General features: G+C 41.2%; 1 protein-coding gene and 2 long non-coding RNA genes across 12 annotated transcripts in view; 2 read left to right on the top strand and 1 right to left on the bottom strand.

Annotated features, from left to right (window-relative positions):
- LOC117765158 (tumor necrosis factor receptor superfamily member 14-like) overlaps positions 1 to 27,961 on the top strand; it is a 111,997-nt gene that overhangs the window by 58,961 nt on the left and 25,075 nt on the right. For 3 of the 8 annotated variants that reach the window (XM_034591487.1, XM_034591488.1, XM_034591484.1), the window contains 3 exons: positions 7,693 to 7,848; positions 10,202 to 10,289; positions 10,396 to 10,865. The exons of 2 other annotated variants lie outside the window; for them this stretch is intronic. In XM_034591487.1, the coding sequence (XP_034447378.1) occupies positions 7,693 to 7,848; positions 10,202 to 10,289; positions 10,396 to 10,807 (656 nt within the window). In that variant the 3' untranslated portion in view covers positions 10,808 to 10,865. Of the gene's footprint in view, positions 1 to 7,692; positions 7,849 to 9,417; positions 9,549 to 10,201; positions 10,290 to 10,395; positions 10,866 to 27,961 lie in introns of those variants that run through there. 3 more of the 8 variants (XM_034591486.1, XM_034591485.1, XM_034591497.1) reach the window with 2 other exon arrangements.
- Positions 423 to 27,881, bottom strand: LOC117765192. 3 transcript variants are annotated; one of them, XR_004614519.1, is made up of 3 exons: positions 27,864 to 27,881; positions 16,305 to 16,307; positions 423 to 581 (listed from the first exon to the last, which is right to left on the bottom strand). It is a non-coding gene; the product is annotated as an uncharacterized LOC117765192 (long non-coding RNA). The 3 variants fall into 3 exon arrangements; XR_004614520.1 differs by lacking the exons at positions 16,305 to 16,307; positions 27,864 to 27,881 and adding exons at positions 3,274 to 3,275; positions 10,054 to 10,066; XR_004614521.1 differs by lacking the exons at positions 16,305 to 16,307; positions 27,864 to 27,881 and adding an exon at positions 6,484 to 6,496.
- On the top strand, positions 1,346 to 7,206 carry LOC117765185. The gene is made up of 3 exons (XR_004614512.1): positions 1,346 to 1,437; positions 3,447 to 3,582; positions 7,139 to 7,206. It is a non-coding gene; the product is annotated as an uncharacterized LOC117765185 (long non-coding RNA).

Genomic DNA, 27,961 nt, shown 5'->3' with positions numbered 1-27,961 from the left:
TAATGTTTAGGCTAAAATAAATAACCCTAAAGTTTTTGCACATGGCAGCAATAAGGTGTCTGCTGCTCGTTTTGCATACAGACGCGCACAGACGCGCACAGACATCACCTGCGCACTTTTTTATACTTACAGCATGTGCTCACTCAGCCCTGCTGTTTATACAGGGAGTTTCCCTGTATTCTGGTTATATTCTATTTCTTAAATTTCTATAAAATAATAGCATGGCTGTAAGGCTGCTGTTCTTTTGTGTTGTATTAATGCCCGTGTTTGCATAGGCCTAATAGTGCGTGTGCGTGGCAGTGCGCAACATTATATACCACATCCAGGGTAGGTGGGGGTCGCCAGTCTCTGGCAAAGTTATTTTGGGGGTCGCGGGCTGAAAAGTTTGGGAACCCCTGAGTTAGTCAACCACCAACATTTTCGTCTCGTTTCGTCTCGTCAACGAAAGTTAAAATAGATTTAGTCATAGTTTTTATTTTCAAAGATCCGTTTTCGTCACGTCTTAGTCTCGTCTTAGTCATGGGAAAAAGGTCGTTAACGAATATTTTTCGTCATAGTTTTCGTCAACGAAATTAACACTGCTGTGAGTGCGGTGGCTGGTTGACAGCCTGACACAAGGACTCAGCGGCTCAGAGCCCGTTTATGAAGCTACATGCATCTGAGGCTGCAGAGAACTCCTGCAGCTCTGAGTGTCCAGTTGCTGCACAGTCACAGATAAAAGAACATGTTGAGAAAGTATCTTCCTCAGATGCAGAGATCACACTGTGAACAGCTATGAGGGTCAGAGTCTGTCAAACAGTCAGGTTTCTTGTGAAAGAGAGCTGATTATTAATCTCTAATTCGAGATTTTCTTTGATTCTGTTAAAAAAAAAATGTTTTTATGGTTTTGCGAAAATTAAGCAAAAGCGCATTTTGCCAAACTAAGTATTGTAGTATAACCAGCACGAGACACTGGACGTGATTTTGGTGAGAATATACAGAGTGAAGTTATTGACTAGTTTATTAATATCTCTTTTCGGTGTTGCACTTTGCAGACGGTCCCTGCGCACTCGTCCGGCTGTATACTGAGACCACATTTTTAGACGACAAAGGAAATAAATAAAAGAAAATATTAATTCTAGCTTCTATTTAGAATCCACCATTACATAAGTATTGTAGTACAACAAACAGGAGACCCTGGATGTGTGATGTGATTTTGGTGAGAAACACACTATTATTTTTGTAACATCTCTTTTCGGTGTTGCACTTTGCAGACGATCCCTGCGCACTCGTCCAGCTGTATACAGAGACCACATTATTTCTGTGTCCAGCTCGGAGGACAGCTCGTATTGACTAAAGTAAGCGTGTAGCCTGTTGTCCACCTTACTGGGAAAGAGGCGCGGTGTGTGATTTAAGAAGGTTTCGCTCGTGACTTATTGATCCTGGAAATTGGAATCTGTGAATATGTTTCCTACTTCCCGAAGTCTTACTGATCCAGGAAGTAACACCTTCCCTTTGCTGTGAAATGAAAACTAACTGCCTATAGACGGAACCTGCAGAAGGTCTTATCATATTAACGACGGTAAGCAGACTGAATTTCTATATAACCTCTGAATGTTGCATAATAAAGAGCAGGAGTGAACCAGTAGATTGTTAAGATGTCGCTGATAAATCGGCCCCATAGGTTTGCTGGAACTGAAACAGTGCAACAGATAGTGTGTTGTCTTCTATGACGTGTCCCTTAAAGGGGACATTGTATGCCCATTTTACCACAAGTTGATATGGTTCCTTGGGGTCTTAATGAAATGTCTGTAACATACTTTGGTCAAAATACCACAAGGATCATTTAAAACAGCACCCTTTTTACCCTGTCTAAAACAGCCCTCCACAGAGTGACCTGTTTGGAGTGCCTGTTCCTTTAAATGCTAATGAGCCAGCTCCCCCCTCCCCCCTCTCCCCCCATGATTTTAAGGCCATGTAGGGAGACTTCCAGTTCCTTGTTACGACACAAAACCCAGGAAGCTCAATCGAGTCACTCAAGCATGACGTTTCTGACTTAGAGGAACCATAACAAAACGCGCGAGTGTTTTTTTCCCAGAGTTTTTGGGTTGGTAGACATGCCAGATACCCACATTAACCTGTAGAAGCACTAACAAAGTGGAATTTGCATGCTATGTCCCCTTTAGACATCTCATTACATTACATTTCATTTAGCTGACGCTTTTAATCCAAAGCGACTTCCAATAAGTGCTTTCAACCTTGAGGGTTCAAACCCTGAACGTCTCATGTTTCTGTGGTGAAAAACTGTTTTATTAAAGACAAGAGAGCTGCAGGTTTCAACAGCCACCTGAGAATTAGAGATCAGCTATCTGTTTGCTGTGTACTGGTGTTATCATGGAAGTTTCAATGTCAGACAACTGCTGTGAACATGGTCTGTGTTTGAGTTGTGTTCAACTTTCACTTTCAGATATAGATGAAGAAGGGTGGAGTCTGAGTATACGTGAACGCACCTCCACCTCTGAACACGTCAGAGGTTTGGTGAAAACTCTTGGTAAAATCACTCTTCCACTTCCTGCACTCATCATGTGATCAGTTATCATGTCAGAAAAACAACATCTGCTCACATATCAAACCAACTCTTAGCTGTGTGGGCGTGGTGTGTTACAGTATCTTGTCTGCGAACTTTGAAAGGGAACAGAAATAAGCATGAACTTAGAACTGTGAGCAGAGCAATGGGCTGTAAAAGCTGAGCTGACTCCAGTGCTAGGTTTAATGATTAATGTTATCTGCCTGTGAAGACACTCAGTCATCCAGATCATGGTATATCCAAGTGCTAGAAAACAGGTCAACTGGACATGGTTAAGTTTCCTCCAGGTTACCTGAGAGGCTGGACCCACCCTGCTGTTGGTTTCACTGGGAGTTGTTGACACACCTGCCCCGTGTGTCTTAACCCTCCTCCTCTCTTCAGAGATGTTTTTTCTAGTTTAACGTAGATGGCTTCCTTCACTCCTCTTTCAAAACATCTGTCTTTCCTGGCCAAAATGTGGACTTTGTTGTCTTCAAATGAACGTCCATTGACCTTTAGATGTAGGCAGACTGCTGAGTCCTGACCTGAGTCACCAGCTCTCCTGTGCTGTGCCATGCGTTAATGAAGAGGTTGTTTAGTTTCCCCAATGTACAGGTCTGAGCATTCCTCACTACATTCAACTGCATGTACCACGTTGGGTGTTTTGTCTTTGGGGTGGACCAGCAGACAGTTAGAACTGAAGAAGGCTCTTGGATGAAAGATGAAACGTCTTCAAGAAACTCAACCAAGTCCAGTTTACCTATTTTTTAGCACTTGGATATTAATGTTACCACTCACAGAAAATTAAAGAAAGACAGACTTTATTAGATTAGCAGCAGTAATGTTGACAGGTCCCTGCTGTTCTGTGCAGTTTGTACAGCTGAGTCCTCTTTGTTTCCAGATGTCTCCCTCTTTTTTGGATTTAAAAGTCATCTCCAGCCGGATCTCAGTGAGGGTGACTTCAGCTCAAGGAAACTGCCAACCTGCCGTTCAACATGAATTTGAGAAGTAAACATTTGGAGGCTGCATCTTTGTTGGTAAAGTTGCGTCACACTGCTCCTCGTCACCTACAGTTCTGCTCCTCTTTTCCTCTCTCTGTCACTTATCAGCCGTTTTGTAGACATGTCCTGCGGAGGATCTCCGGAGAATTGGGGACCTGAATTTCTCTGCAGTTTTCCTTTCACACATGCACAACGCAGCAGGAGATTCTCCGCTCAGACAAGTTCACAACCACAACGTATTAATCCCTCTGCGGAGATCACATGATTTTGTTTACAGCACATCCACACCGCTGTTTGCTCTTATCACAACAAACGCTTTTGACATCTTTGTCGGTGACAGCACTTTTTCACGCAGAGATATTTGTTTTTCTTTTTGTTTTATTCATTTTTCCAACTGCATAATTGATTGATGAAAGAATAAATATTTGGTCGTTTTAGTGTCCAGTCGTCTCCTCTCTTTCCGTTGTGAGTGAGTGGTGGTGGTGGACGTGTGAGTGGCGCAGAGATTTGAACTGGGTTTTTGCCTGTTTACGGGTATTTCCTTGTACATTTCATCTGATCTTTGCATGATCAGGTAAGTTTTTCTCTTTAATATCGTTGTGAGCATCAACCAAGAGACCACTGGTTTTGTCGGTGGTCTCTGGAGGAATGGCGTCCCCCGGGGCGCCTCCTCCGTCAATCCGGCAGGGAGTGAGGATAGTCCCGCCGGAAAATGACATTAGTGTGGAGGAGGTCCTGCTGGCTGTGGGCGAACAGGTAGGACACGACAAACTATGTTTCGCCAGCAGAATGAACAAAGCAGTGGTGGTGTTTTTAAAAGAAGAACGCCAGGTGTACCAGCTGATTGAAAGTGGCCTGTATATTAGGGACGGCTTCATGCAGGTTTCCCCGCTGTCGGTTCCCTCAACGCGGATCACGGTGTCCGGAGTTCCGCCATTTATACCAAACGAGCTCTTACAGTCTGAGCTCCACCGGTTTGGAAAATTTGCTAGCGGGTTTAGAACGCTGAATTTAGGCTGTAAGGACCCCAAACTGAAGCACGTGCAGTCCCTGAGGCGAAAGGCCTTTATGTTCCTGGACTCACCCACGAACACTCTGGAGGTGTCCTTCAGAGTGAAGTATGGTGACGGTCACTACATGGTGTACGCCAGCTCCGGGAGCCTTAAATGTTTAGAATGTGGAGATGTTGGACATAAACACTTCTCGTGTCCGCATAAACAGTGACAAGTAGAAGCGGCAGGTGACGGCAGCGGCGCGCAAGCTGCTGCCGGTGCCGCTCGCGCAGAGGCGGCGGATGCGTCTAGCGCCGAAGCGGCGGCTGCACTTAGCGGCGCAGGGGCGGCGGAGTCCGCTCCCACCGAATCGACGGGTGCGCCAAGCCGTGCAGGGGCGACGGGCGCTCTCCGCACCGAAGCGACAGAGTCCACTCACGTCAGAGCTAAGAGTGGTGGTGATGCCGTGAATGAGACTGAGTGCTGCGGCCCTTTCACAGCCTGGAAACGAGTATTCAGAGGGTCAGAGTCAGTTGAAGAAGCTATGTGTCTGAGGATGCAGAAAACTCCTCTCAGTCTGCAGCTGCTGCAATTTCACAGACAGAAGAACATGTTGAGGAAGCAGCTTCCTCAGATGCCACAGCCACAGATCACATTGTGAACTACAATGAGGGACAGTCTGTCAAACAGTCAGGCATCATGTGAAGAAATGGAGGACGACTCAGTCAGATAGTGTATCCTCTGTTGGGACCCCTGCTAGAAACACTTCTCTTTACACTCTAGAAGAAATTACCGTTTTTTTGGACGAAACTTTCGGGAGGGCGGTTAAAGCAGAGGAATACTTTGAAGACAGGGATACATTTATTAGATCTGTGGCTGTTTTGAAAAGACAGTTTGGGTTCAATCAGCTGGATGAGAAGAAACGCTTCCGTCTTAAAAAACATATGACAACCATGAGGAAAGATGCGAAAGCTAAAACCATGAGAAAGACCAGGAGTATGTCAAAGTGATCATGCATCACATGGTGTTTCTCCTTCTTCACTGATTTCTGATTCTCTGCTCTGATTTTTCGATGAGGAAATTAAAAACCGGGTCGCTAAACATCAATGGAGGAAGAGACAGTAAAAAAAGAGCAGTAATAGCTGAGATCTCTGCTCAGAAACACATTGTGTTATTTTTGCAAGAGACACATACGACACCTAGAGATGAAGTAGACTGGGGTTTATGGTGGGGGGGTCCTTATGCCCTTAGACCTGGCTCTAATCTTAGTGCAGGAGTAGCTGTCCTGTTCACAACAACAACAAATGCTACCATCATATCCAGTTCAGAAGTAGTAAAGGGGTAGCTGTTAATAGTTAGGGCAGAAATAGAAAGCACAGTGTTAGTTTTCATGAACATATATGCCCCCAAATCAAGGTTCAGAGAGAGTTAGCTTTTTTAATTTACTTAAAAATGAACTGAAAAATTATCATCAGGATCAGTTAATTATCAGTGGGGATTTCAACTGTACTTTGGACTTTACTATGGACAGGACCAGTGAGGAACCTCATCCCCAGTCATCACAGACCCTCAATAACCTCATTGCACAGCAAGATCTGATTGTCACTTGGAGGATTAAGCATCCACAATCCGGACAGTACTCATCCAGACGAGCTGGCTGCACCAAACTGGGCCATCTGATGAGGATGACAGCAACATCGTTGGACACCCTGAGAGAGAAAAGCAACATCACGTCCACCAGACTGATCAATAAAGTGCTGGAGGAGGTCTGTGCCGCCCTGCCACAAACCCTGAGAGTTTTTGCAAAAAAACATGCTCTGTGTGACCAGTGGAGTGAAGAATCGGAATACAGTTTTTCCCCTCCCTGTCCATCACGCCAGCTGTAGGGGAGTGGCAGGAGGGGGGTGGTCAGCTGTTGTCCTTCCCAACTCCTCACCTGGACAACCTTCAGACTGTGGAAAAACAGTCAGTTTACCAGACCTGTGTAAAGGTTCGCACTTTTCACTCTCTGGAAGGGACGAGAGAGTCAAGGTGGACTGGGCTTTTGGAACCGGACGCTTCTTTGAAAGGCAGCTGGCGGTCCTTGTACAAGCTGCCCATTGACACGGACAGCAGACCTCCAGTGGAGGGTAGTGCACGTAGGAACCAGGCCTGAACACTGGTGGCATACATCCGGCGCCAATGCTAGTGGGACTTCTGAAAGCCAGACTTAAAATAAGAACACGCCTACTACAGGATGATGGACAATGTGCTGGCTTTTAGTCACATATGGGCTGTTGGGGGGATTTTACACTCTCTTGGGGAAGAAAGGGAACTGAGTATTTACCTTTTTAAATTGAGAAAATATAGTGTGTGTGTATGCACATGCGTATATATATATATATATATATATGTGTATGTATGTTTGTGTATATATGGAAAGGAAAACTTTATTATTTACTAATCTTGTTTTTTGGTTTTACATTTGGTTGTTGATGTAAGGAGGGTTTTTCTTCCTGGAAATTCACAATAAATGGATTTTGAAAACCTCTCCTCTCCCAGTTTTTGACAATGTCAACCAAGGTTAACTAAGATGAAAACCTTTGCCCTATCCTTCACAGATATGTTTGGTCAAAGTCTTCTGTGTGAATACGCGGACTTGTCATCCAACTGAGTATCGGATAGGGAATCATTGCTGTCCTCTTTGTCCATCTGGTAAGATCCTGAACGAGAAGAATAGGCTGAAATGTTTTTTTTTATATTATGGCTTCTTCTGTTACATTATAACCTGCACTTTACCCTCAAGATGATTTGTCTTTGTTCAACAGAAACATTTCATGAAATTAAACAGTTTTCTTTTCAACAGGATATCGTGTTAAAACACACTGCACGAAGTACTGGAGGACTTCCTGTTTGACCTGTGTGAATGACACCTTCATGAATCTTCCTACTGGACTTAAACAGTGTTTACCCTGCACGACCTGTGGTCCAGGTAGATTTCTGTGTTGACATTTACTGTAGGTTTAAAATCAGTAAGGAGGCATGTTACTGCAAGTCTTACAGTGTGTGAGCTGAGATGGAGCTGAGCTGTTCTGATGATGTTTTTTACAGTGTCACTGTGTTAGTCTGTTTAGAATAGTTTCCTGCATATCACTGATCCTCTATGTGTCGACAGATTCTGGTCTGAAGACAAACATTTCGTGCACAGCAACAACGGATTCACTTTGTGAACCTCTGGAAGGATTCTATTGTATAGAACCCAAACAGAACCACTGTGCAGCAGCACAGAAACACAAACAATGTCAACCAGGGCAGTACATCAAACACAGAGGTGCGTTTTCTAATGCTGACTTTAAGATTTAAGTTTTCAAAACTGTAAAAAGCTATGAAGAACACAGAGCAGGTTATTTGAGCCATCCAGTCAATTGTGAATCATTTGGATGATATGCAAATTGTTATTGTTTTGCAAGTTGTTCATCTAATTGGCTTCACACACGGCATCTGTATTATGAATTGTCAAATGGGGGGTCAAAGTCACTGCCAGTTCATTTTGATGATTTAATGGTTTTAATTTCACCACATTGGACTGAAAAAGATATTCTGATTATCTGATCTCCGTCATGGCAACAAAAGTCATAGAATCACTCAGCAATTTGTCTTCAACATAAAAAGCGCAACGTTTGCTGGTGCAATGGGTTAAACCGATTGGAATAACAGATTTATTTTGAAAAGTTGGGAACTGGGGTCTGAATATTCGTAGAAATAGTGACAATCATATATATAAACCACACACGTGAACAGTAACAAAGTAAAATCAGATACATTTTATGAAAAACATTGACTACTTTACTGTAGATAAACCAGGTAGGATGAACGCAAAGTTTTCTAACTTCACTCTGCACCATAGACTGTTTATAAAAAGCTCTGCAGACAACATCCAGCACACAAACAATACAAAGTGACAGTATATTGTAGAACTGTTTGAGGAGGACTCCCTAATGACAAGGAATAATTCTGAAGTTGCTCTGGAGCAGGACAAAACATAGGACAAGAGAACAGGCAGGCTTAGAATGGGCTCTTCCAATGTGGCGTTTTATTTTAGTGTATGCAAATTGGATGCTGATTGTGATAGTGTGTTTACACCAAATGCGGCACACATTTTTGCGATGCCCTAAACCCTTTGCAGGATCATTTGAATTTATTTGGGTTAATCGCGCGGAAAAACACAACCGGAGTATTTGCCTGTTCTTTCCCGGAAGAGAGAAGGACGACTGGCTAATGTGATCAAGTTGATTAGGTGATTAAGTGATCAATTTAATCACCCTCTAGTTCGGGTCGGTGCCAGGACTGAGTCCGCTGAGTTCCATTCTAAGGTTGGATGAAGCGAAATGGCGTCATGCCAATTTGACGCTCGATTTCAAAGACTTCAACTCAAGATTTTGCCGCGTTGGTATAGTGTCAAATGTGACGCCCAGGGCGAGAGATGTGGATTTCGTGTCTAGACGCATTTTTGCATTGACTTCGAATGTAATCTCGACGTTCGTTATAAAAGCACCATTACGATCTACATAAGACATGTCTAGACTTCAATATGGAACGGTCGATCAAACTTTCTGCATTCCTTGTTGGCTGAGAGTTGAGTACTCGTTCTGGTCACACATACGTGCCCACAGTTCCATTCATAAAATGAGGCTCTGCGTTGTTCTGGCGTTCAGTGCATGCGTACCTGAACCCACATTTCACTCCAGTAGGCAGATATATTGTTCCTGGAGCATGCACAGTCAATGTGTACAGTCAACTCGGACGCACAATTTAGGCTGCATACGTCCACATATGGGTCTGTGCATGTATTTTACCCATATAAAGATAATGGGTTAGATACATGTCTGTGTCCATTTAGGAAAGTTCATCACAGCCATAAAGATTTTGGCTGTGGACAGTGGACAAAAGTAGATGGACGGACAAATCTTCTTCCATCTATCAAGATGATTTGTTTGAGTTGGAGAAAACAAATCAAAATCCCATCTTCCTGTGCAACTGTGATAATAATAGTTATAATAATAACGTTCTTTCAAAAAAGAGAGAGAGCTGAGTGGCAGTCTGACACAATAAACAATAATTGGACAATTTTGAAAAACAGCCTAATATATACGGTGTTATTTCATATTTTTATTCTTACTACATTTTGCCCATGCACTGCTTTCCCTGTGCTGCTGCGTTGACTGGGAAATGGAGGATTATTAAAGGTACATCTTATCTGACCTTGTCTTATCTTTACACATTACTCAAACCAATGTTACAAAGCAAAAACAAAACATATATAAAAACAAATAATAAATATAGTCATAAAAGACAGTGCAGTGATCCAGGTGTGATGAGATAAAAGAATGTAAAATAGTTTCTGTATCTTTGAAATGTAACATAGAAGAACAGAATTCTGTCAATGTTCCTTAGTTTATAGAATCCTGTTTGTAAGTTTAGTGGCATGCTGCTCTACATTTCATCACACCTCACATAAAAAGGAGAGAATTTGAACAAAGAAATGTTTGCTGATCAAAAATATCAATGATCAAATATTTTTTTACCTTTGGAAATCAGACAGGTCTGATGTCAAATACCACTTTGCTATATAATCCTAATATGATGTGTACACTAGTAACTGTGTATAGTTTGTGTTTGTACAGGAACACCCCTCGCAGACTCTCAATGCTCTGACTGCAGCGTTGGAACATTTTCTGACGGGACGCGTACGTCTTGTCAACCACACACACAGTAAGTAAAGAGTCTCACCAGACATGGACGTGCCTGGTTTCTTACACTTGCAGTGAATCTGTGGTGCCGCTACATGGTCCTGTGAAAATGTCCCCTGTCGTTCCAGATGTGAATCACTAAACCTTAAGCTGATGCAACCAGGAACAGCTTCAACTGACGCTGAATGTGGAAATTCCAGTTTAAAAAAGGCACCAGTTGCAATCATCGTTGCAGTGTTTTTTTGGGGTCTTGTGATTGCATTAGTCGCCTTGTGTTTCTGGAAGTGGAAAGGATATCGTTCAGGTACGATGTGTGTGTGGTGGAAGAAAATGTTCTCATGGATGATAAGACCTCCATCAAGTCATGGTGTCGTTGATTCAGAGGTTTTTCATTTGTTTTGTTTCTATTACAGGAAAAAAAACAAATGCATCCTTTCCCAAAAAGGTACGTTTGTTACTCTTTTTCACAGTGTATGTTCTGACTCTGTGTATATGTGTTCTCTGCTTGATGACAATACTTGGTTGATGAAGGTAATGTGATTATTTTATTTAATATTTCAGGAAAAGGAAAACACAACTGGAGGAGAAACTGGAAAGATGATGGGCTGAAAAGCAGAAGGTGAGACAGCAGCGTGTTCTACATTTAAATATTCATTAGTTGAGGACTGTCTAGAGCCGCTTTCAGACATGACCTAAGGAGGATGTCTACAGAATTGGGTCCAGACTCTCGCAGGTGTTTGTCTTTTACGCAGCAGGAGATTCTCTGCTAGGACGCGTTCAGGTGAGGGGTGGTGCAACAGTCAGAGGCAGGATGTAATATATCAATTCTGCTGTGGAGATCAAATGATTTTATTTACATCACATCGACACCGGGGTCGGCTCTTATCACCAAAAGCTCTCTTGGCGTCGTCTTCAGTGTCTTCTTCGTGTAAGGCACCGCTTTTTTATGCAGAGAGATTTGTTGTCTTTTTTTTTTATAACTACTATAACATGTTTGAAGCTTCATCAACATACCCACTCGCTCGCGGTGAATCCTGCTGTATTGACACATTAGTTCGAGTTTTAGAGAGAAACTCCGGAGAAAGTCCTGAGGCTCTCACTCTGACTTTTGCATTCTCACATACAGCCTCTCTGGAGACTGTCAGGAGATTATCTGGAGTTTAGTGCATGTCTGAAAGTGGCTTAAGACTTCTCTCTGTGAAGTCTGTTCACATGTACAAGAGCTTTCCATTTTAATTCCACATATTTCTCTCCTCAGCAAAAGAGATAAACCTGCAGAGAACCAGTAGACTGTTTGTTCACTGCAGAGTGAATGTGCTCTAGAATCCAGGTATAATCCCACTGGGTTCTAGCACATTGTCTTTGTAGGGTACAGAAATAAAACCACTGCTTTGTTACAAAGGGCACACAGCTCATCGTCTCACAGATGTCACTGCACCAAAACTACAGTCGGCTGGGAATATGAAACTTGGAGCGTCTCCCTACCCCTACCCCTTGTTTTTGAGGGTTATCTTGCCCCTTGAAACGTAGTCACAAGGGTTAGTGGTTGAAATCGTCCCCTTCAAATTGGGACCGCGTTTCAAAAACCCGACACTTCATTAGTAGTTGTTGATGTAAACTAATCCGACAAAAAGTTTTGCCGGGGATGTCATTGTAATAACATTGTTGAGATCTTAAATAAACCAATGCTATTGTTTGCAGTTACTAAACTGACAAACCTATAATATCCTAATAACATCTTTGCTAATGCAGGTGAATCAATGACATTTGCCATTCATCCAATTGAAATTGAAAAGCTTGGATGCTCTGCATTATTTCACGTATAAATCAAAAGCACACAGCTTCAGGCTGCTAGCAGTGGTCTGTATGCAACCCTGCCAGGAGGCTTTGTTATTAGAGGGTTGTTTCAGTGTTTATGAAGCTGTACATATCTTCACGCTCAGTTAAGTGGAAACAATCTTTGGACTATTATTAGGAAAATACATAAGAAATAGCTAGTGTCGTATTTTTATCTTTATAAATGTGTGTTTGAGTAAAGATTCTGTGTTTCACCTGTAAAAAGTTATGTGTTTGAAACATAGATGTCTCTTTTTAAACAGTACAGTGTAAAACTGGGGACATTCAGTGCAAATGGATAAAAACAGTATGCATGCACACAGAAGAAGATCTGATGTAGTACCAGAGTCTGGTTCGTAGTATTATCTGTTACTAAGCAACCAACTACATTCTGCTTCCTGTTTATACTGGCCCAGTGTGCATAACTGGTCACATGATACATGTTTTCAGGGGCTCGTTTAATCTCAAAATGTTTTTCTACCATTTTGCAGCAGCTTCTGGGATGAAATATTTAAATGTTAGTTCACCTGACACCTTCAGATATAGGCGACTTAACTATAGTTAAAGTTTTAAAGTAAAGAACTTGTTTCACCGATTATTATATTTTTTTATTAAGCTCTATCACAGATCATTAATACTGAAGCAGCCGTGTAAGCAGCAGGTGAAGCTACAGTAAAATACATTATTAACAGTTGTATATGCAGCGATGTTAGATATATTGTGAGAGCTTCTTTCTCTTTGGATCATTAAAGCATTTGAGAAAAGCTTTTAACAACTAAGACATTTGAAATAACTACATTTCTTTTTCAGAAGCGAAACATTTTCAAAACCACTGGTTTGGTTTTTATGTGTTTTAACAGCTTGTTATATTATCTGTTGTTTAAAATCTGTCAAATACATGTAATGGAGAATAAAATACAATAATTCTATATATCAGAGTAGAAGTATGAAGTAACAAAGTGGAAATATAAAAGTACAAGTGCTTACATGATGTCAAATAAAAATTTGAGATTTACAGTATTTGTGACATTGAGTAGTGTAAACTGTCCAGTCTGCAGAGGAGGAGTTATCATGTTTATCTTGACGTGCATATGCTCTTCTCTTAAGGTCTAAGCAAGGCTAACTCTAGCCAGGTTTTGATAAGCCATGTGTTGGCCATGTGCATGCAGCCCAGAATAATTCATTGTAGAAAAGAGGATAAAATGTCCCTACAACCACGTGTGAAAAATAAAACCTCTGAGGAGGGAGTGAAGCCACAGACAGAGAAGAGAGAAGGAAGATTCTTAGCACTGATCTAACAAACTGAGCAAAATGTCAGTAGTATTAGAAGCTGCAGAATTTTATTACAAACTAATGTTTTACACAGGTGATGTTAATCTTTCTCCACAGCCCACATTGTTTTCATTGTTTGTTTTAATAAATGAACTGTCAGATCCACAAGACTGAGAATATTTAGCTGTATAATATCAGATGTAGGGAAGTGACATCAGTACAATCATTTACTGTTAATTAGCCTGATGAGTTGAAGTATGTGTGAAGGCTCTCTGACCCACTGACCTGATAACCCTCAGTGTTGGTGAGGATTGATGTAAGGACTGTATATGATGAACTTAATCTTTTTAGCCGGTTCTGAAGCAGGTTCTGATTCCGGATAGGCAGCCTTTATACCCTCAGCCTTTATTGATTCTTCTGTCACATCCCAACAGAATCTAAAGAGCACATTATTAGGAGTATTAAGTAGCCTCTAATTAAATGTATGTTTCAAATAGAAGTAAATCTGTAAATATTAACCTTTAGCCATCAGCCAGTAATGGATGACTTACACCTGAGCTCTTACAGCTGCAGAGGAACTGGAATAGATGGGGGGACCACATCTGTGATGGGCCTGTATCTCCATGTCGCTGACTCGAATAAGAAAGTAGTTGAAGATTTGATGAATGTTATTTGGTCTGTATGAATGATGGCAGAGGAACCAGGGTTAATGTAACAACAAGTGCATAATCAGCACTAGATATCACCTTAGTCACTGGCCCTTTGGCTGGAGTTAGTAGCTGGCACGTTTGGACAGCTACAACAGTTGGTAATGACCATTACCCAGTGTCTTGTGCATTGGGTGAAAGAATGGAAGGGAGAGCAGCTGGGGGAGTCCCAAAATGGGTCTTTGGGACAGCTGATTGGGTCAAGTTCCAGAGGTGTAGTGAGGAAGCAATGGCAGGGATTGATATGTTTGGGGATGTAGATGAAAGTTTCCTCAGCAACTGTCACTACCATGGTGGACATAGGGGTGTCAGGAGGCTGTCGGTAACAGGAACAGAGCATTCAGACTAGTTCAAAGAACCCATAACATGCAGAACATGATCAAATATTAGAAAGCTCAGGCAGTGGTGAGTTTGTCAAAGAGTTTTAAAGTTACTAGGGGAGGCAGTGGCAACAAGAGAGAGGACCTTGTGTTAACTAGGTTGAGGTTAGGGCACTGTGCACCAAACTAAACCTTTAGCCTTGTTAGCCTATACAGAAAAGGACATAACAAATTTCAAAAAAGACAAAGAAAATTTTGAACAGCCGGACATTCCCAGAGATAATGGAGTAGTGAAGCTTGTTCCCAACAATTGTGCCAGCATGAATCTTGGTGTTTGTCATCTGTGGGCTCAGAGAGAACCTCCACCTTCACCAGAGGATTAATCAGCACTGTTATCTGATTGATCCTCTGGTTCAAAAGGCTGCAGCCAAATCCAATACAATTGAAGTGAATGCTGACCACTTCTTCACACCGCACAAGCACACGCGCCTATGCTCTCGCAGCGAGAACTCACGAGAACCCCTACATAAGCGTAGTGGTGAATAGATAATGAGTGACATTTTGTTTGTGGGTGAACTATCCCTTTAAGCTATAAATATTGGACACTATCTCTTGTCGAGGCAGCCTTCCTGAGAAGCTGATCCCACTCTGAACATGCGGCAGGGACGGCTTCTTCTTTGCATTTCCTGACTAAACAAAACCTTGAAATTAGTAAGGCAACACCAGACAGGCCTGTGTGAGAGTGAATGGATAGAAGTCTGTGGAGCATGTGATTTTGAGTTGTGGGCAGTATGCCTCACAGAGGGGGGTGATGAGGAGTAATTTGACTTGGGGTGCACCTATCGATTATGTTTTTATCGATTAAATCGATCGTAACTTTCTGGAGGAACATCAAAACACTGTAAATTCAAGTATAGCAGTCTATCAAAAAATCATCTTAGGGTAAAATTTGTGCAATTTGAGTCACCCTGAAACTTTGAACTGAAGTTATACTGAACTTTTTAATGGGAATAATTCATCTCTCAGTAACAAAACACAGCCAAGCAGTGGTGTATAAAGTACTTGAAAGCCATACTTGAGTAAAAGTACAGATATCTTACCTGAAAGTGACTCCGGTAAAAGTTAAAGTCACTCGTAAGAAAATGACTTGAGTCAAAGTCTTAAAGTAGCTCATATTAAATGTACTTAAGTATCAAAAGTAAAAGTATCAGTACCAAAATTAAAAATACAAAGTGCTTTTTATAGTAGGCCTATACAGACACAAAACAACCCAAAATTGTTCTCTTCAGGCCTTATTTCAACTGACTGAAAAGTTATAACAAAAATATACATATACTGTAAAAATGTTTAACCCCAGATGCTGAGGTTCAAATAGTAATGGACTAGTGCATCTGAACTTCTAGGGTCAACAAAGAACCAACACAACAGAATAAACAAGTGCCTCTTGTGTCTGCCTAAGAACACTAATAGACCACAGAATAACCACAAAAAATTCTGTAAATATCACTAAACATGGACCTTTCACTTTCTAATCAGTAGCAGGAATGATACACAATGCCCCTTATGATAACTCAGCAAAAGGAAACAAGTTCTAGGCACACAAAATAGGATAGTTTCTCTTTTGTTAACAACCTGGACAGTGCTAGTACAGAGAAGAAAGAATCACTGGACACAGTCTAGTTTTGCTGCAGGCCAAATTTCAGACGGAATAATAAAGACTGAACTGAACCGAGCTCCTGCATGAGCACCTGGGTAATTCTAAAGGGAATAAATGGATGGGGAATGTGCTCGCGTTGATTAAGTCCCTGCCCTTTGTACACACATCGCTACTACCCATTGGATGGTTTAGGGAGGTCCTCGGATCGGCTCTGGAAGAGCGCCGAGAAGACGATCAAACTTGACTATCTAGAGCAGGGGTGTCAAACTCATTTTAGTTAAGGGGCCACATACTGCCCACTTTGATCTCAAGTGGGCCAGACCAGTAAAATCATAGCATAATAACGCATACATAACGACAATATTTCTCTATGTTTAAATCATTGGTGAAGGTTTTTGGATGATAAACCCTATTTTAAGGTCTTTCTATAATAAACTAGAAACATAAAGACCAAAAACTCAGACATCAGCCCACTGTTTATCTGCCTGGGCTCTCCTCTGCAGAGTCCCTCGCTTTGTGACGCGTTTGACGTCAAACACGTCACAAAGCGAGCAGCGAGCGCTGCTGCCTGTGGCAATGAGCACTTCTGCCTCCGGAGCAGACATCGCATTTACACTGTGTTTGAAGCAATTACTGGATCGATTAAAAAAATTACAAAACGTTTGTACTCATAAACCTCCATATTCTTAAGAGACATTCTGATTCACTGCTGTTTAGTTCTGGTTCTCAGTGTAAATTGCTACTCTTACTCTTCACTTGTTTTACAGTCTATGTTGGACCTTTTTCAGGTTGAAGATGGACTCAAAATCAATTCCCAAACCTACTGCCAGTTTTTAGAAGACACTTTCTTCAAGCAGTGGTACAGGAAAAAGTCTGCATCTTTCAAGAAGACCATGATTGTTATGCAGGACAATGCTCCATTGCATGCATCAAAGTACTCCACTGCGTGGCTAGCCAGTAAAGGCCTTAAAGATGAAAGAATAATGACATGGCCCCCTTCCTCACCTGACCTAAACCCTATTGAGAACTTGTGGGCCCTTCCTAAACGGGAGATTTACGGTGAAGGAAAACAGTACACCTCTCTGAACAGTGTCTGGGAGGCTGTGGTTGCTGCTGCAGAAAAAGTTGATCGTCAACAGATCAAGAAACTGACAGAATCCATGAATGGAAGGCTTATTACTGTTATTGAAAAGAAGGGTGGCTATATTGGTCACTGATTTTTTTTTTTTGAAATGTCAGAAATGTTTATTTGTAAATTTTGAGTTGTTTGTTTATTATTCTCACTTTAACAGATGAAAACAAACAAGTGAGATGGGAAAATTTTCGTTTTTCATTTAGTTGCATAATAATTCTGCACACTGGAATGTGCATGTGAATGTATACTGGAAATATCACCATGGTAGCCATTTAATATGTAATCAGAAAAAAGTATGAACGTAGAACCTATTATTTAGGGGGAAAAAATCCAATATTATAGAAATATTTTTGTCTGAAAGGTAACATTTTTAATCATTACCTAGCATTCTGTAAGATCATTACACATCTGACATTTGTAACAAACCACACGGCTTGAAAATTGGTTGAAAATTCACTGGGTTATGAACATTTTAATATGGATACACCTCCTGCCTTACATGTGCATTAGAAGACATGGCTGTATGTACCAGGTGGCCTCGGTTAGATATACAGCAAACAAGATGCAGTGTAGTTAAATGCAAATGTGTTTTTTTTCTATTGAGTGGTTAAAAAAACCAGGAGGAGAGGATTTATATGTGTGAAGTTAGTCTGCCAAGGCATATTTTTTACAAAGAGAAGGTTGAAGTCCGACCAGGAGGAGCCCATGTATATGTATATTGATGTGAGAGGAGGACGAGTAAAGGGAGAGAACAGGTGAGGTGAGGGAAGTTTGTTGTGGAGTCCAAATAGTAAGAGAAGCTTGGAAGAAAATAGTTTGGAAGACAAAAACAATGTTCTTTACAATGTTCTAAATATAATGAGCTGCTTAGTGTACGGGGGCGGGTAAAACAGCTTTGAAGGCCATATACAGTGGATTAATTAGATCAGTGGTTCTCAACCTTTTTTCAGTGATGTACCCCCTGTGAAATATTTTTTCAGCCAAGTACCCCCTAACCAGCGCAAAGTATTTTTGGTTGAAAAAAAGATAATACACAGCGCTGTGCCAAAGTAAACACTTATACTTTATTGAATATTTGTTAAATAACTATGTTTTAAAGGATTTTTGAATGGATGCTAATTTTAAATATATTAAAAAGAAATCTCACGTACCCTCTGGAGTACCTTCACGTACCCCCAGGGGTACACGTACCCCCATTTGAGAACCACTGAATTAGATCATCATTAGATCGTGGTTGTATGGTATATGGATCAGCAGCAAGCACATCTCTCCAAAAATTTGATAGAATTCAATACCAAGCAATGAGATTATGTACAGGTGCTTATAAACCAACCCGACCAGCAGCATTACAGGTAGAGATGGGAGAAATGCCTCTAGATATGAGAAGGACTAAAGGAAAATGTACAGGGACCCAGTAAAGAACATCCAACACAGGAAACTTTAAAACCTTGTTGGGAAAAAGGAGAAAGATAAAAAAAGCTTTGGATGGACAGTAGCACAAAGAGCAACAGAACTTAACATAGCAGAATTAGACTTCAGTCCAACAGTACCATTAGCAGCAATAGCACCTTGGATACTACCTGATGCTAATGTAGATTTCACATTATAAAAAAATAAAAACAATGATGGAGAGGCTATTTTCAATTTGGATACAAAACAGGCACATATTGACAGTAACAGCAGATATATCCAGGTTTATACAGATGCATCAAAGAATCTGTTCAATAAGGTGGGAGTAGCAATTATAATTCCAGAATTTCATATTAAAATAGGGAAAAAGATCAGTGAGGGGCTCGGTATACAGGATAAATTATTGCAATAATGTTAACACTACAGTGGATAGAGGACACACGACCATTAAGAGCAATTATTTGTTCAGATTCAAGTTCAGCATTATCCAGGATACACAACAATAATTCAGACAGCAGACTGGACATTTTGATTAAAATACAACAAATACTAATACTAAATTCAAATGATGGAATTTAAACTCCATAGTATTTTATGGAGCCGGCACATATTGGTGTTAAGGGAAATAAAATGTCAGATAAACTTGCAAAGGAGGCTGTGGAGAATAGCTGCACTGATGCGTCAGTCAGCTTCAGTAAAGCAGAGACTAAGAGCATCATTAAACAGAGGTTGAAGGAAAGGTGGCAGACGCAATGGGAGCAAGACAGGAAAGGACGATAGTTTTACCAAATTCAAAGGAAAGTGGGAGAAATGAGATGGGCAGGAAGAAACAGGTCGAAGAAACAATAATATCAAGAGACTCACATTTGGACACACAGGACTAAACAGTGCAGGAAGACATGATACAGAAAAATGTCATTATTGTGGGCAAGAGGAAACAGTTCATTTTATAGTACACTGTCCAAAATATGAGCAAGAAAGAAGGCAGCTACTCATAAACCTTGGCAAGTTTAAAGTACAGTTTGCTTTGAGAGATACCCTGCAAAATAACTGAATAAGCAAGTGTTATCGAATACTATTTGATTATCTTAGAAGTCAATTATAATTGAGAGAATATATGTTTTTTTAAAGAATAGATAATGTATTTATAAAACATCCCACCAGTAAAACCTAAAAGAAGGTTTCGTTTGACTTTTGATGTCATTTTGTTTATTAGGGCCCGAGCACCTCCGGTGGGAGGCCCTATTGTATTTCGAAGGATTTGTATTTCCCTTTTGGGGCTTTTTCAGGGCCTAGACATGCTCAAATTGTTACCAAAGTTTGCAGGGAGTATCCAGGTGTATCATGACCAGACAAACAAAAAAGGTCAGAGGTGCAATGGGAAAAAAGCAACAGGAAGCCCGCCATTTGGACTTTAGTGGCCATATTGGCCATTTTCCACATTTTTACTTTGATGTACTTGTCCCAGGGCTTTCATCACATCAACTTGATATGGAGATGGATGTCATCACAACAAGATGGAGATGAAAACTACCTCAAAGATCGATTTTTCGTCACACGGTGTGACCGTGGCATGGCGTCAAAGTTTGATTACACGCCATCAAAACACGAGGTTCTGTATCTTGGACATACATGGTCCAATCGAGTCCAAACTAGACATGTAAGACAAGAGTCCCGGCCTGATGACATCTACACAGAAATCATGACTTAAAATCACAGCGCCCCCTGGTGGCAACAGGAAATGTCTTGTTTTTGGAACGTCTTACACTTGGAGGTATTCCTCCTCACCCACTGCTCGCAGCCATGTCAAACTGTATCAAATGGGTCTCCAGACAGTCATCCTCTCTATTCTAAAACCTATTTTCTCAAATAGGTTGTCTCAGCAGTTGTGAACCCGACTCTTATTTTTTATCAATTTAAACTCTGGTAATGTAATTATTTTTCCATCTTTAAGTCTAAATGTGGATGCTTAGGATACTGAATACCTGGCCAATAGAATGTAGAAACCTTAAAGGTTTAGTGTGTAAAATGTACAGGCAGCATAATGTTCCCCATGTGTTCAGTGTGAACCTGCTCTTCAGCTTGTAGTTAGTTACTGGTTGGTACATATGCCACTACTGATATTTCTGTGAAGAGCTCGTATTGTTCCGGTTTTAACTTCTTGGCTTGTGTGATGCTGCGCTAAATCAACATGCAACACAATCAGAATCAGATTTAGTGTCACTTCTATAATATTCACTCAGCATAAACAGGAATGATGAAGAAGAAAATGCCTTTCTCCACAGATCAGTCATACATAGTAAAAATTGACATTTTGAAAAAAGCAATAGAAAACAGGACTCAGAAGTCATTTGTATTTGGAGTTGACAAAGTGCTTTGTTAAATATATGCTTAATACAAACCATAAAAGCGCCCCCTCGGTGCTTGCGAGGTTGCATTTAGGCCATGAATTGTCCTTTTTCCATTTTGCCGTGGAATATGGGCTGCCACATATGGAGTGGTGTATGCTGGAAGCCTGTCCACATCCTCCGCTGCAACAAGGTCAGAGTCTGGATAGAGGTTAGGGACGGCTGCAGCTGCTGCCTGCGCCCTCTGCAGCGGTAGCAGCTGAGTGTCCGACTGGTCATCAGGCTGCACCACTGCTGGCTCTGGTTGTTCTCTTGGTGGAGCTGAGTCCAGATCAGGGTGTAGTCGGAGACACTGAGACTTGGAGATTAGTTCAGTCCCTGATATTCACTTCAGTTAAACAACATTCATACGCTCCCCAATCCGGCACATTGCAGTTTAGTTTTGAGTTGCTATAACTGATTTAAACTCAGACTTCCCATGCTCGGAAAAAACCACAGTCATCCTCTCTATTCTTAAACCTATTTTCTCAAATAGGTTGTCTCAGCAGTTGTGAACCCGACTCTTATTTTTTATCAATTTAAACTCTGGTAATGTAATTATTTTTCCATCTTTAAGTCTAAATGTGGATGCTTAGGATACTGAATACCTGGCCAATAGAGTGTAGAAACCTTAAAGGTTTAGTGTGTAGAATGTACAGGCAGCATAATGTTCCCCATGTGTTCAGTGTGAACCTGCTCTTCAGCTTGTAGTTAGTTACTGGTTGGTACATATGCCACTACTGATATTTCTGTGAAGAGCTCGTATTGTTCAGGTTTTAACTTCTTGGCTTGTGCGATGCTGCGCTAAATCAACTTGCAACACAATCAGAATCAGATTTAGTGTCACTTCTGTAATATTCACTCAGCATAAACAGGAATGATGAAGAAGAAAATGCCTTTCTCCACAGATCAGTCATACATAGTAAAAATTGACATTTTGAAAAAAGCAATAGAAAACAGGACTCAGAAGTCATTTGTATTTGGAGTTGACAAAGTGCTTTGTTAAATATATGCTTAATACAAACCATAAAACAAAATCGCAGATCTCAACTTTGGTGCTGACACAGATCAGATCAGAGGAAAAATATGTGAATTTTATTCACAATTTATCTTAAGTCATTTGTTTTTCAACTGCAGAACAAATCCCTGACAATGCACAAAGTATTATACAATGGACATGAAGGGTAACGTATTGCATAAGGAACTAAGTGAAGCAGTTTATTAGGTACACCAAGCTAAAACTAATACAATCCAACACCAACAGCCCTAAAACATGTCCTACCTTCATGAAATGTACAATATTTATATAATATATGGCATTTTGGATGGGACTGCATTAGTTCCACTCAGTGTACCTAGGCATTGGTTATTAAATTAGGCATTGCTGTATTTCAAATAAACACATTTTCAAGGTACAACTGGAATTGAAGATCTCTCACCTAAGATGGAGCACAAAAATAAGGGAGCATCAAAATTTTATGATTATATTTATATACATTTCCAAAATTGGAGGGCCTTAAAATATGTTGGGAAAGGGACTTTGATCATGTGATCCCAGAAGATAACTGTAAAAAAACTTCTTTGTGTCATGGTATTGTCATAGATTAAACAGAGTATTTTGGACTGATTACCGCCATCTACTGAGTTGGTGCACCGTTCCTAGAGATACTGCAATACAAGGTCGATCCAAGTGGATTCAAGATTCAAGAGTTTAATGTCAAATGCACAACAATTACATTAAGCAGTCGCTGGAAATGAAATGCTTGGGTCACAGGCTCTCTTATAGCAATGCTCCGAATATTACAAGCAAAAAAATATTGAATAAAATAATATAAAATAGAATATCAAAAATTTCAAATAGAAAATAAAATATATATATCTAAATATATATATACACCTAAAGGAAAAAAAACAATAGTGCAATTATGTGCAATAGTGTAAATATGCTAAGGTGCTGGTTTAGTGGAGTTATTGCAGATTGGAGGAGTTTAAAAGTCTTATGGCCTGGGGGATGAAACTGTCTCTGAGCCTGGTGGTGCGGGCCCGGATGCTGCGGTACCGTCGGCCAGACGGCAGCAGGCAAAACAGTTTATGGTTTCCTTTGATCTATTAGTCACATCATAGTCCTTTAATCCCCTTTGTTTGAATTTCTTAAACCTCCTTTGCTTCAATTCCTTTAACCCCCTTTGCTTCAATTCCTTTAAACTCCTTTGCTTCAATTCCCTTTCTATTCTTTAAAGATGCTCTTTATCTCAGAAAAATAAGAAGTGAAGAATCAGTCTGCACTAACCAGCGAATTGGTAGAACAAAGAAGATAAGAGATTTTTCATGAGAATTTGGAAAACACATCTTGAACTGCGAAAATAACAATTCGTAACACACATTGAAACAAACAACAGTCGCAATGGAGATCACTGGGAGAGTGAAACAAATGGATATAAAGGTAGAGACTGTCCGCCCATACTTCGAGTCCTTTTTTACGAAGATCAGTGCAGAGCAGTGGGAGCTGTTGAAGTCATGCAAACCGGATGAAGCTACAACATTTATGTTGGCAGATCTTCTGCTGAAGTTAATGACGACCGTTTCAAATGCCATTGCAAAGCGATGTCCCGACGATGCACCCTTGTCTGAGGAAGAAGTTCGGTCCATTCTGGGCGACACTCTCAACGACAGTCTTTCACCAGGCACAACAAAGTCTAAGAGTTTGGATAAGCTCACAGACTTGGTTGTAGAGGAGGTGACGAAGACTGTCAACTCCACCTTGTCTGCAAGCTCCACCTGTGTGAGCTCTGAGAAGCCTATACCAACCCGCCTCATTAACCCCGCTAAAGTCCAGAAGATGATCTGTTATGCCTGCGAGACGTTAAAGGCAGATGCAAAAATCAAACTCTTGCTTGAGTGTCAATCGCGCAGGCGAAGTCGGGCCATTTCCTCAGAGGAACAGGACGCTTCAGATGATCCCATTCGGATGTGTAGGACCTCTTCAAGCTCCCACTCTTCAGGAGTCAGCTCCAAGTCAGGTAGTTCCTCAGAGGGAGGTTCAACAACAAGCAGTATGGACAGTGGGAAGATGCTTGTCCAGGAAACAATCAACAATAGTTTGACTGACATCACAGACTTCTTTAATGAGTTCAATGACAGCCTCTTTCTCCATTCATCGTTTTCTCCAGAGATTGATATGGCTTTAGATGAAATTATTGAGTCAATCAATAAGGAAAGCAAAAATGGAAAGGAATCTCTACAGCCAAACCTCTCAATCAGTAAAGGAATGAGGACGATCAATAGTCTTTTCATAAAGACTTTTGCCACAGCAGGGACGCTTCAAATACTGACAGGGGTCGCGAAAAAATTCAAGGAGGAGACCAAAGTCAATAGGAGGCTGACGATACAGTCATTGATGGCTAGTATTGACGCTGTGCTTCTGGAGAAGGAGAAGCCGGGAGGTGGAAATGAAAGTTCTGCATTCCAAACACTGAAAAAGCCTCCATCTGAAAAGGTTCTTGTATTCACAAAACAGCTTTCAGACCTCATCTATGCGCACATCGCACCTGGAAGGAATTCAGACATTAGTTCAGGTCCAGTGAAAAAGGTGGCTGTTCCTGATGCACACAGGGGCATATATGCAGACATTCAGACCAGGGTGTTTTGTTTTCTGTCCTTGATAAGCTGGTGGCTGAACAACCAAGTTAACTGCCACACAAAAAGGGTGTCAGAGGCTTTTATGGCCATCGACTCACTGGAAACAAACAAGCAGTCATCATCATCAGAGGTCAGCAGCATTGAGGAGAAAACATCGAAGCAGTCAACATCATCAGAGGTCAGCAGCGGAGGGAATGAAAGACCGAAGAAGTCAACACCAGCAGTGTTCAACACAATTGAGGAGAAAGGATCGAAGCAGACGTCATCATCAGAGGTCAGCAGCAGTGGGAATAAAAGATCGAAGCGGTCAACACCAGCAGTGTTCAACGGAATTGAGGAGAAAGGAACGAAGCAGACGTCATCATCAGAGGTCAGCAGCGGAGGGAAGAAAAGATCTAAGCAGTCAACATCATTAGAGTTCAACAGCATTGAGGAGAAAACATCGAAGCAGTCATCATCATCAGTGGTCAGCAGCAGTGGGAATAAAAGATCGAAGCAGTCAACATCATCAGAGTTCAACAGCATTGAGGAGAAAACATCGAAGCAGACAACATCATCAGTGGTCAGCAGCATTGAGGAGAAAACATCGAAGCAGACAACATCATCAGAGGTCAGCAAAGAAAAGGAGAACTCAGCATCATCAGACAGCAACTCCAGGGAGAAGATTGCAAAGATGCTGGCAGCAGACAGATGTAAAATGTATGTCAGTGTTCTCTTGGACCAGCTCATCACACGAAGCTATAATAAGGCAAAGGTGACCCGGACTGATGTCGACATAACAGACACAAATCATCATCTGCTGGAGAGAATATGGGCCGAGGTCAAAGACATTGACTCAACTTTCAACCCCAACACAATCCTTGACGAGGTCATTTTCAAGGAGTTGTGTAAGAAGTGGCCTTGTCCAGAGATGCTATTGGTTTCCTTTCTTTTAAGAGATCCAGAACTTGAGATATCAATTGGCTCCTCTTTGAAAAGACGCCTGTGCAAAAAGCCTGGCGTCTTCTCCTCTTTCAGAGCAGGCTTCTCTTCCTTCTTCCGGAGATAAAAGGTGGATGATGTTATTCCGATAGCTTCACTTTCAAATTTAAATATGTTTTCTCCAGGTGCTCCTGTTATCCCCACATTTATAAAAATGTATAAAATGGAATTATTTGCTCTCAGTATTTATTCCACTCAGACTTAAGTCTTGTTGTGGCTTTTCTCCAGGTTCTCCGGTTCCCTCCCATATTTAAAACAATTATTAAAAGATTCAAAATCGAATAATTTGTTCTCCGGATTTATTCCACTGAGACTAAAGTTTTGCTGTTTTACAAGCTGAAAATTCACTGTTTCACAGGTGCAAGTTTAGTTTCTTCCTTTAATTCATCAGCCATCAGCACCTTCACCTGAACTTAGCTCCAACAAGCTGTATAAGGCAGAGTAGAGTGACCTCATTATGGCTGGTGATCAAATAGCGATAGTAAGCATCTAACTGTCAGATATTTTCAGAATAAGACACAGTTGCTGCTGACTATCACCGTAAATCGATACAGTGTTACTTGATTGTGTTTGTCTTCATTTTGAAGGAAATTTGAGATCTCAACTAATTCAATTTTGGAGTTAAATTTCTGCAGGAAGATGGAAATATTACAACTGCAACATATTTTTTATATCTCACTTATGTAAAAAGCAACAAGAGTTTATATGATTTAATATATAGGATAAGATGTAGAATATCCCTTGTACGTCTGAAGGTCTTCTGCACCAATTACCACAAAAAAAACATTAGATGTTAGCAGGTGTTAGGGGCCACCAGCGGATGTTAGGGACATAACTTCAGTTGTGCACCTTAGCGTGTTTTGACCTTCTGATCAATGATACAGGCCGAACTTGAGGGTACGCTGAGGATAAAGGTAAATCTGACTGGCTGCTGGGTATTATGGCAGTACTATGAAAGCCATGTGGCTGCTCAGTAGATCAGACATCATTACCTCTTTAGCCTTTTTAAACTAAACTCTGTAGCATTTTAGAACATAGGACAAGATGGAGAATATTCCTTGTACGGTCGACTGCAGCAATTAATGCCTATTGCCAGATGATGTTAGCGGATGTTAGTGACCACCAGCGGATGTTAGGGACATATCTTCAGTTGTGTACCTTAGCGTCATCAGGTGTTTAGGCCTTTTAATCACAAGACATCCTCTTTTAAGGCAGGCCACCACAGGTTGATCAGACCTGGGTGCATGTCCCTAGCATATTGGGGCCCAGTTGGGATCTTTCCTCCTGATCCAGAGCCATTGGCTGCAGCGTTCTGCAGTGTGTGATGTTTCTTTTATGGTCTGGCGAAGGGCTTGTCCAGATCTTTGAGCAACCTGATGGTGGATGTTGCAAGGAAACCCGTGTTTGGGTGAGGGAAGGAGGTCATAGGTTGCCCTAATCAGGAAGCTAATCCTGCTTGCTTCCATTTCCCACAGATCCTTCCAGCTAATCTTTCTTTTCTCTACGCTCATCCACTGCCCCTGTCTGGCTTGAGTGACAGCCTTCGCAAATCCTGCTGCTTCTTCCTGACACCGGATTTCCAGGACTACCAATTTTCACCGCTCTGAAGGAGTTGCTTTGTTCTACTCTGACCTAGGCCCAAACATCCTCTTCCCAGTTGAACGTGGCCCACAATGTCAGCGTGCTCGATTGCTGCTTTTGCTTGTTGAGTTGCATCTTTGGGTGTCCATTTCCGTCCTGTTGTCAATGATGGTCCAACAGCCCGTATAGATTTGTATAGATTTGACTCTGAGAGGGTCGTCTCCAGCCTTGTTTTGGTGCATTTAAACCCCTCTACTAGACTTGAGATAGGCAGCTCGAGAATGCCGTGTCCATACAGGCCGATGTTGCTCAGACTTCTTGGGACTCCTAACCACTTTCTCACATAGGAGTTGATCATTTCCTCCATGTTCTCAACTTTTGTGATAGGAACGTCAACTACTGTAAGTGGCCACATCAGTCAGGGTAACAGGCCAAACTTTAGGCACCAGAGCTTTAGCCTGCCAGGAAGCACAGACTGGTAGATGTTCTTAAGGCCACTGTTGACATCCTGCTTCAGTTGCTGGACCTGCTTGCAGTCTTTGAGGCTTGCATCAAAGCATCGTCCAAGACTTTTTATAGGTTTCTCAGACACTGTTGGAATGGGTTCTCCATTAATGTAAAATCTATGATCAGATCTCTTACCTTTGCTTATTGAGATGCCAGTGTGAGACTGTAGAGGAAATTTACTTTGCATTCAATTATTGTGAGTTAGGTGAGGTGTAATGGAACAGAGACAGAAAACACCATTGAAATGTCCACAATCACAAAG

The sequence above is a fragment of the Hippoglossus hippoglossus genome, chromosome 7 (genome assembly GCF_009819705.1).
Source record: "Hippoglossus hippoglossus isolate fHipHip1 chromosome 7, fHipHip1.pri, whole genome shotgun sequence".
NCBI classification, from domain to species: domain Eukaryota; kingdom Metazoa; phylum Chordata; class Actinopteri; order Pleuronectiformes; family Pleuronectidae; genus Hippoglossus; species Hippoglossus hippoglossus.
The sequence above is the reverse complement of the archived record's forward strand: the minus strand, read 5'-3'. Positions and strand labels throughout refer to the sequence as shown.